Source organism: Engraulis encrasicolus, chromosome 4, assembly GCF_034702125.1.
Source record: "Engraulis encrasicolus isolate BLACKSEA-1 chromosome 4, IST_EnEncr_1.0, whole genome shotgun sequence".
Lineage (NCBI taxonomy): Eukaryota > Metazoa > Chordata > Actinopteri > Clupeiformes > Engraulidae > Engraulis > Engraulis encrasicolus.
This window is the reverse complement of record NC_085860.1, coordinates 462,501-472,500: the sequence shown is the minus strand read 5'-3', so window position 1 is coordinate 472,500 and position 10,000 is coordinate 462,501. Positions and strand designations below refer to the sequence as shown.

The 10,000-nt window shown below is 42.6% G+C and overlaps 2 protein-coding genes across 7 annotated transcripts in view; one reads left to right on the top strand and one right to left on the bottom strand.

Annotated features, from left to right (window-relative positions):
- itpr2 (inositol 1,4,5-trisphosphate receptor, type 2) overlaps window positions 1-10,000 on the top strand; it is a 212,954-nt gene that overhangs the window by 6,619 nt on the left and 196,335 nt on the right. The window lies entirely within an intron of this gene.
- LOC134446619 (uncharacterized) lies at window positions 6,265-7,489 on the bottom strand. Its single transcript, XM_063195925.1, has 2 exons — window positions 7,310-7,489; window positions 6,265-7,167 (listed from the first exon to the last, which is right to left on the bottom strand). The coding sequence occupies exons 1-2, from the start codon at window positions 7,392-7,394 to the stop codon at window positions 6,452-6,454; spliced, it is 801 nt and encodes a 266-aa protein (XP_063051995.1). The 5' UTR covers window positions 7,395-7,489; the 3' UTR covers window positions 6,265-6,451.

The window sequence follows — 10,000 nt, the reverse complement described above, 5'->3', positions numbered from 1 at the left end:
GCCATGACACCCAACTTCTACAGTAGTACAAATATGGTCTGTACTCACAAAACCATACATTTGGAAGTTTCGAAATAGTCCAGGAGTTTATTACTATCCACACAAGCCGAATGTATTCTGTCTTTCTAAAGCAGCGCCCTCGTTACTTCCGTAAGTGCGTATAAGTCCTCAACGAAACTCATCATTATGCACAATGAAAAGTGGATTCAGCATCCGTATTGATAACGAAAATCCTTTCTAATTGATAGTAGGTAACATTTGAAATATCTAGTAAGTGTTGCCTTGAAAATATAAGCCTTAAAGGGACACTGTGCAGGAAATGGTCAAAAAAGGTACTGCAACTATGCTGCTCATTGAAACTGGGCTGCCTATTGCCAAATTTGATCTTTACATGAAAGTTGACTAAGTAATAAACAAATATTTTCTAGTATGGTCCAAGTACAGTCATTTTTGCAGCTAAAAATGGCTATTTTTGGAAATTCAAAATGGCGGACTATGGAGCAGATCCCCCTTTTCATGTATGAAGTTCAATTTTTCCAGTCATAATGAATACTTAGAATTTGATGGTGGTGGTAAGTAGGCCTATTCATGAGAAAGGTAACATTAATGAATGGGCAGCATGAATTCTGGAAATAAACACCTAAAAATCTCACACAGTGTCCCTTTAATCACAATTCAATGAAAACGTTTTTAATACTCTCTTTTGAAACTTTGTTGAGGACTTTTACGGGCTTACGGCAGTAACGACGGCACAGCTTTAGAAAGACGGAATACATTCGGCTTGTGTGGATAATAATAAACTCCTGGGGCCTCATTTATCATTTGTTCGTAGAATGCCTACTAAATTGTGTCCTACGAGTGAAATGTAGAATGGTCGCACGTATAGAAAAATCGGGATTTATCGAATGTGCGTTGGCTGCTCCTACGCACACCTCTGCATGATAAATCCCACACCTTCCAAATCACTGTGCACGCGCGCATCAAAGAAGGTGGATCTAACAAGAAGCGTCATTTTGTTTCTTTTCCGGTATCCACTTTATGTCGGGTGAACGCCCCTTTAGGAGACCTTCGGTTTGGAGACCTTCGGAGTCCTGAGGTTGAGAATCAATGAAGTCCCCTTAGCGCTGTAGATGGCGGTACCGCACGTCTTGCGCAAACACCTCAAAAAGAGAAGAAGAAGTAGGGGACAATGCCCCCTTAGGAGACCCAACTTGAGCACACGCTTTTGCATTGAGTGGGCGTGTTTTGCGTTATCTTGGTTTAATTCAGTATTTTTGGCGCGCATTCTGGGTAATTTGCATCCCGAAACGCCTCCAAGTAGCCATATATGGCATTAAAATATATTCAAATGCCATGTTAATTCGAAGGCACCACCCTGTTTGGACACACATGAACACACGCGGACACACGTGCCAGTCGAAGCACTGGCGGGAAGTGCGGAGATAGAAACATTTCCGCGGCAGAAGTGGAGGTGCTTTCGCCAGGAGGAGGACAGTGTTTCAAAATAAGTAAAAGAAGGAGACACACCTGGACGAAAACACGGTGAACTAGCACACTGCCATACTCCATCGTCATTCAAAGCAAACTGCACCTTGAACGGTCAATATTATTTGCAATTTCATGTTTCTTCCACTCGCACGCATGGTCTGAGGTGTGCGTAGATTTAGAATTTTTTGGAGGCGCTCGACGACGGACGCAGAGGGGGGTGGGGGGCGTGGACTCGCACAGACAGAAGACGGACGGACGCAGAGGCTATGCGTCCGAAGCATAAATCTAGCTTTAGGCACATTTCTACGTTCAAGTACATTGTCATAAATCCCACTCTTTGCTCAGGAATGATCGCACGCACGCTTTACGCACAGTGCCTAAGAACGCTTGATAAATGAGGCCACTGGACTATTTCTAAACTTCTAAATGCTTTGTTTTTTGAGTAGAGACCATATTTGTACTACTGTAGACGTTTGGTGTCATGACATGTAATTTTTGTGGGGTAAAGTTTGAAGATACTGCGAATGCACCGGCAAACTATTCGAAATAACCATAAATAACTCGGTAGCTCTGCTAATGTTCTCCCAAGCCAGAAAACACTACGGGTGGGTTACTGGATAGATATCACGGTTCAAATGGCATTAGGGTGAATCTACTCCAAACCATCCCTTTAAACTTCCACACCACTCTCCAATAATTGAGGTATAACTGGTTAGGAGCCAGTCTTTAAGACCTTTGTAGTTGGCCTTGCAGCTGCCCATCCACAAACCTGACTTACATGTCACCCGCAGGACGCAATTTGTGTTACTTGTGTTGTTAATATTACTGTATTGAGTTTTTTTCACATTCATATTTTTAATATAAGGTTAATATTTATGCAATCATGCCAAATACTTTTTAAATTATTCAAAATGTTGTTGGTTTATTTTATAGCTGTATTCTAGGTTGTATTAATGTTACAGTCACACCACAGGACATTAGACATAAACCTTTCCATAAATCTGAACAAAAATGTTTCTTTTTATCTAAGACTAATATGAAACATGATTTACCACATCTTCTTTCATTTACATTCGTTTTCAAGAGGGAAAATATCAATTTTGTAGGTTTTTAACTAATGTTACATAAAAACAGGGTGTCATGTCAACCACCCAATTACAGAACAGAAAATTATTCTGAAGCATTTTCCATCCTTGATGAGTGCAGTGAGGTATGTTTGCGTATTTTGTTTGATTTGAAACATTGTATCGATGACTTTTTAACTTTGTATCAGTAGGTACGGAAGACTTTGAGTAAATGAATGCCTTTGATGTTTTAGTATTGATGCACTAAATAAGAAGTTTGTACCGTGAAGACTGTATGGTGACTTGTTTGTTTGTATATTTGTATACACTGACAGTTTTTTTGGTGATGATTGATTGATTCTGCTGCAACTAAAATAAAAGACACCTTGAGCATCTGTCGAGACTCCCTTTGGGTATCCCAGGGTTGCTCAACAGGGTTATTGCAATACCTGGCCCAACCTCCTCCGGGGGACCAAGTAACTACACCTTTACAATCAAATGAGACTTATCTGTTGGATTTTATTTACACAAAGTCAGAACATTAAGCACCAAGCAGTTGCAGGCTAGAGAGGCAACAGCCAGCAGTCCCACCACCAGAGAGCCTCTGCTGAGTGTCAGGCACGGGTAGCTTTTAAAGACAACTTGATTGACAGACCAGGTGCTATCAATCAAGCCAATCACACGTGCCACCTGATCATGGAGGCAGAATGGAGAGGGAAAAGGGACAAACAGTTGGCCTTTGAGACACGCATACAGCTGTAACATTAGCGTGTGATTTTAGGTGTACAGCAAAAACTCCATAGTACTGGTAAATCCGAAACTGGCAAAACTGTGTGCTGCAAAAGCTATTCGAGACACTAAAAACCTCAGCTTTTGCCATGAAGAGGATCGTTGTCCGATTGCTCTGAGTTTCAGTCTCTTAGTGGTAGAGCGGAGTTGGTGGGCAGGGTATCCGCTCACTGACTTCATCAAAGGCAGTAAAGTGGGAAAGTGAGGTGGAAGTAGAGGTCTTGAAGTGTTTGCGTTTGCAGTATTAACATGTAGGTGTCACCACTGATTATTATGCCCATTTGCATTCCTCAGCAGTGCTGTCGCTCTATGCTCCTTCCTTTATGTACAGTATTCTCGCTGCTCAATCACTCCACTGCCTCTTTCCTCCATCCCCCATACCCCCCACCACTTCAGACTGATGCCATTGAAGAAACCTGCCCATTAGTCTGGCTGCAGTCTCTAACAGAGTAGTTAGCGTGGATCAACAGGCACAGGATTAGGCTTGACAGTTTTGTGCCCGAGGTCCGGGCTTAAATTTAGCTGTCGCAGGGGGAGAAGAGGAGGAAGAGGTGGATGTGGAGGTATGAGAGAGAGAGAGAGAGAGAGAGAGAGAGAGAGAGAGAGAGAGAGAGAGAGAGAGAGAGAGAGAGAGAGAGAGAGAGAGAGAGAGAGAGAGAGAGAGAGAGAGAGAGAGAGAGAGAGAGAGAGAGAGAGAGAGAGAGAGAGAGAGAGAGAGAGAGAGAGAGAGAGAGAGAGAGAGAGAGAGAGAGAGAGAGAAGAGAGAGAGAGAGAGAGAGAGAGAGAGAGAGAGAGAGAGAGAGAGAGAGAGAGAGAGAGAGAGAGAGAGACTGTTAAGGCTGGGCTTTGGGCTGCCTTGTTATCGTAGCTCCCCAGCGACCGCCAGCCTCTTCCTGTGACTGCCGTCTTTCTTGCTGCTGCCATGGCCACTGACAGCCTTTCCTTGGCCCAGAACAAACTCATTTCACCCTCCCCCAACTCAATGGATGCAATATAAGGAGAACCCAATTCTGGGCCCCCTTCTATCCCTGGGTCCAGGACAACATACCCCTTTGTCCCACCTGCCGACTTCCCTGTCTGCTGCTGCTGCTGTTGCGGTTGCTGCCTTGGGCAAGCGAGTGCCATTCGGCTGGCTGGCACTTCACACCACACCGCACCGCACCGCACCGTACAGCACAGCACAGCACAGCCCAGCTGAGCTGAGCTGAGCTGAGCTGAGCAGGGAGCATAATCAGGCCTGACAGCTCAGCGGCGCGCAGGGGACACATCGTCACGGCCCTCTGCCTTATTTATACGTGTATGTGTGGGCTTGCAAACGATGTGACAGGAGCCCCTGAGAGGCAGCCACCTTGTGCTCACCTGCAACCCCCCTATAGCACCCCCCCCCCCACACACACAGCTCTTTTACCACACCAACCTTATCTTACCTCATCTCCTCATCTTATTCTCTCACCTCTGCAACCACTAACCCCCCCAGACCCCCCCCCCCCCCCAAAAGCACAACACCCCTGCCACCCCTACCCCACTGCCCCTCTCTCCTTACCACTCCTGGTCCCACGTAGATATCCCTAGCGGATGTTTGTACCCCTCCTTCCTTTCCCAGCATCAAATTTTGCTCCTGCTTAAGGTTTTTTTCCCCCAGACACGAGCTCCCTTGCAGCGGTGTAGGCTTGCTGCCCCTCCTGCCCTGTCAGCCTGTTTGTAAATCTGGCCTAATCAGTGTAACAGGTCTCTGCCCAAGACAGCTGGGTAAGAAGCACCTTCACCTACTGGGAAGTCATGATGATGGGCCATGTCTTCCACCATCCCTCTGGGGGTTATGGCAGGCCACCTACATACACCGGCACACCCTGCAGCATGGAAACGGAGCTTGTCTGGCACAAGACATGTTGTCAAACTATAAAAAGATGTCTCCGTTCAGAGTTGTATTAGTAATTGTTCATTTCCACACCCAAATGCTCAAGAAACTGGAGTTACATGTAAGGCCCACCTACACGGCACGTGGCACGCTCTGCAGTGGGAAGCTGGCGAGCCCTGGATTGGGCATGGTTGTGGGTGTGCTTTCCCACAAATACTGAAACAGAACATTTCTACTCTCTAGGCATGCCATCGCTCTAATGAAACGTCAGAAATGTCGGGTTTTTACAAATTCTGTTTTTGTGCTTTTTGCACGCCCAAATAATCTATTGGAGTTGGAGTTAAGTACTGTAAGATCCCCGCTATGATTTACACTCAGATCCCTCATCGGCTGCTTCCCAATCAAAACGCCATTCATAAACGGGCCGTGCCTGGAAAGGGTTAATCCCTGATGACCTTATTGAGTTAGAAAGTGGCATGTTGAGTAAGCTTCATCAGCAGCTTTTGTCATACAACCGCAAAATTTGTTCCAAATGCCTTTCCACTTCCTCCCTGTGGCTGAGTTAACATCACACACACACACACACAGACACACACACACACACACACACTAGAGTGAGTGAGTTTGCTGCAGTTGTGGCAGTTGGCCTCTGCCATCAGAGTTTCCGCTGCACTTAATTATTAAGCCTTTTGCACAGCGCTAAATAATGTTACTGACACATAAATGATAATCTCTTAATCCACCTTCCTGGAATATCATCCAGCTGTGGGTTATAGATACCCCCTTTATCATGTGGCATGCTTCATTACCCTTGGATTATTAATATGACTGTGTGCTCAACAGAACCACCACTCAGATGACATTTTCCTCCACCTATGCCTGCAAAACAATTTGTATTCACTAAAACCACTGTTTGCTGTAGCAGCAATCTTGGTGTAGTCAAGATTGAATTTATCGCGCTAGTTCTTCTCAAGTTAATGTTTTTCTTCCCCCAGCAATAAGATTAAGATCTAGTTATCCTCTACACAAACATAATTGCAAAATGATGAGGGAGTCAGTAGTGGATCTATTTAATGAGTAATTTATTAGAATTTTATTAGTTCATAATTGCATTTTTTTTTCTAGAATTGCGTTAGGTCACATTCATTACAAAATGAAATTATTATAAAATTCCTATATTTATTGAGAAATAGAAAATACTTTCAATATTAATTCACAGTCTGTATGGCAAGTCTTTCTTCAAGCCCAATTTTTAAATATAAATGCGACTTCTTTTGAAAACGGTCTCATCTTGGACTTCGGACTCCCGTCGCCTTTTCCTCGTGGCAGAGGGCGGTTGCATGCGAGAAGAAGGTCCCACTGGCTTCTCTTTCTTCTCCATGATTTTCACAATAGCAGACAGATACACACTGTGATCAGGATTGTATCCCGACAGCCTCCACAGCCCTGGGATCTCCTCTCCGCCATTGTTCAAGGCAAGAGAGTACATTTCTTCGATCCGTGTTTCGCTGTCAGGCAGCACCTGGTAGTTGAACTCTGTCATTTGGGGTAACTCCTGCATCTCTTCTGGTCCCTCTGGGTGCCAAGGCATCTCTAGGACCACTGGAGGGATGTTCGGAGGTGCCACTGGTTGTTGACCAGCCCTCCCTGAGTTGTTTTGGGTTGTGTTTGGCCTTGGTGGTCTGTACACCGGACAGCTTGATCCTGTGAAGATCTTCCAGACCACTTTTGCCTCATCAGTGTCCCCTTGGGATGACGTATAGGGTTTATAGATGGCTGTCAATTTCTTTTTGACCGCACCTAGTATGTTGTCCTTAATCACATAGTATTGATCATCTGTGAGATGTCTGTGCAGAGTTGGGATCCTCCCAGCTATGAAGTCCAGCTTCTCCCTAGTCAGAGGTGTATCTGCTCGGAAATTGGTGACCAAAGCTTTGACCTTCTGCAGTGGCCCAATTGTATAGATCCCTGAAGAGCATACAAAACAACACTAACTCAGACAAACTCTTAAGTTTTTAAATTATTTTGTCAAACTAATCTGAGAAAGCAACAGCACTTAGTGGACTCTGTCTTATATGAGGTCAAAAAGAAAAAAAATAAGGTAACATACTTTGTTCTTTATCGATCCAGGTGACCAAACGATAGCTGAGTTTCAGGATGTAGCGATCCTCGCAGTCGTAATGGGTATTTTCCATGGTTTTTCATTAAGGTTTTGGCTTCTAGTAGCAGGAGCAATAGTTTTGTGTGTCTCAATAGGTGTAGATTTGTTTCAATCTGATGAAAGTAGCAGTTTTAGAATTTTACCAAGGTTCTAGTTGAGCCCAGAGTTAAGTTCTATAAGTAAGTTCTATCACCATGGAAACATAACAACTGTGAATAACAACTGATCAATTCCACATGCTATTGACAAGATAAATAGGCCTAATAAATGCATAAATAAATGCATTACATAGCCTGCATATAATAATAATAATAATACATTTTATTTTTGAGCGCCTTTCAAAATACCCAAGGACACTTTACAATCAAAAACAAATACATAACAGTAGAGAAAGTATAACAAAGCTTCAGTGAATTAACAATAGGAGAGTAATAAAAATGCAAGAATAAAATAGAAATAAAAGTAACTTACAATAAAATAAATGTTTTTTAAAATAAGAAAAAAGAAGTAGAATGCATTTGAAAATAAAATAAAAATGAGTGGGAAAAATAATATGTAAAAAAAAAAAAAAAAAAAAAATAGACTGATAATTAAAATAAGTGGAAGTGCCTGTCAGTGAAGTTAAAAAGCAGAAGAGAAAAGGTGTGTCTTTAGCTTAGATTTGAAAGTAGATAGTGTAGGCCAGTGGTTCTTAACCTGGGGTGCGGGCACCCCTTGGGGGTGCGCCAGACATTTTAAGGGGTGCGCGGAATTTTGTTTGTGTTGAGGTTGGGACCAAAATTCTGCTTCCAAACGTTATAATTAGGCAAAATCAAGACCAAATTAAAACGTGTTTTGGTCCGCATATAAAGTCATTAAAGTATTGATTAATGTCTAAAGCTAGAATTATTGTAATTAATCACTCAAATTGTTTTAGTGCGTATACACGCGTAGCTGCTCAGGCTTGGGGGTGCGCAGCTTGTCTTGGGCACAGGTTAGGGGGTGCTTCAAGAAAAAAAGGTTAAGAACCACTGGTGTAGAGCATTGACGAAGTGAAAGTGGAAGAGAATTCCAAAGTTTGGGGCCAACAACACTAAATGCCCTGTCGCCCATGGTGCGCAGGTGTGTGGAGGGAACAGTAAGGAGGAGTGAGTCAGTGGATCGTAGGGTGCGGGTGGGATTGAATGGAGTGAGGAGACTTGTGAAGTAGGAGGGTGCAAGGTTGTGCTGGGCCTTGTATACGAGGAGGAGAATTTTGAAATGGATACGTGAATGGATAGAAAGCCAGTGTAGTGTGGATAGGGGTAATGTGATGCCAGGGCCTGGTGTGTGTAAGTAATCTAGCTGCTGAGTTTTGAATGTATTGTAGACGGTTAATCAATTTAGTGGGGAGACCAGTGAGTAGGGCATTGCAATAATCTAATCTGGAGGTTACGAAAGAGTGAATGAGGGTCTCAGCAGAGGTAGGGGTGAGAGAGGGGCGGAGTCTGGAGATGGTTTTAAGGTGGAAAAATGCAGTTTTGGTGAGGTGTTTAATATGGGATTCAAAGGAGAGCGAAGAGTCGATGATGACGCCCAGATTTTTTACTTCAGAGGAAGTGGAGGTAAAATAGTCAGGGATAGAGAACTGAGAAAGGTTTATCTTTCTAAGTAATGATGGGGTGGCGATGATGATGGCTTCGGTTTTGCTTTGATTAAGTTTAAGAAAATTTTGGGTCAATCAATCAATCAATCAAAAATATTTGTATAGCACATTATCATACATGAATGTCATTCAATGTCAATGTCATTCAATGTGCAGTAGAGAAATGAGAAAACAGATAGTGTGTAATTGAATAAATAGACATACTTTTTTCCATTCAATTCAGTTTATTGGGACCTTACTGTAAATGTTTCCATTTCATGCACTGTGCCAGATTGAGGCTTAATTCAATTCAATTCAATTCCAATTTATTATAGTGTGGTATAGTCTATGGTCTCAGAACACTTTACAAATGCATGATTAATATTACATAAAATATTGAATTAAAGATAAGATAATAGTAAACATAGTAAAACAATAGTAAAAATTACATAAGTAGAAAATAAATGATCAGAGTCAAAAATCAAGTGATTAAAATTTCAGATTGAAAATAAAAATACAATTGACTAACTAAAATAATTAGAAAACATAAATGTTTTCAGCCTGGCCTTAAAAATGTCCACAGAGCCAGCATCCCTAATTCCACAGTGTTGGGGTACGGAAAGCAAATGCCCTATGACCTGCTGATTTCTTTTGCACTGAAGGCAAGTTGGGCTAGTTTGCATCTGTATTCCCTGTCATTAAAATAAAATAAAATACAATAGAATAATAAAGTAAAGCAATCAAAAACAAATGAAAATACACATAAAAACAATAAACAAATCACCCAGTCATAAACTGATGCTTTTCTTGTAGATCGTATGGACCTAGCAGGCCGATGACCTACAAACTCCAAAAGACAAGCTGGGGCCAGACCATGTAGAATCTTGTACACTAGACAGAGGTCAAAACGAACCCAGAAGGCCCAAAACCGATCAGAAGGCCCAAAACCACACAGAACGCCTAGCTGACATGACATACTTAAATAGGACACCACTTTCACATGCTTGGCAATGGCATAGTGCAGAAAAAATACTCCA

Bases quoted from the DNA above. Each gene is read 5' to 3' on its own strand.
- LOC134446619 (XM_063195925.1), bottom strand. From the start codon at position 7,394: ATGGAAAATACCCATTACGACTGCGAGGATCGCTACATCCTGAAACTC. The intron at 7,168-7,309 runs GTATGTTACCTT...TATGCTCTTCAG, and splicing joins CTGGATCGATAAAGAACAAA to GGATCTATACAATTGGGCCA.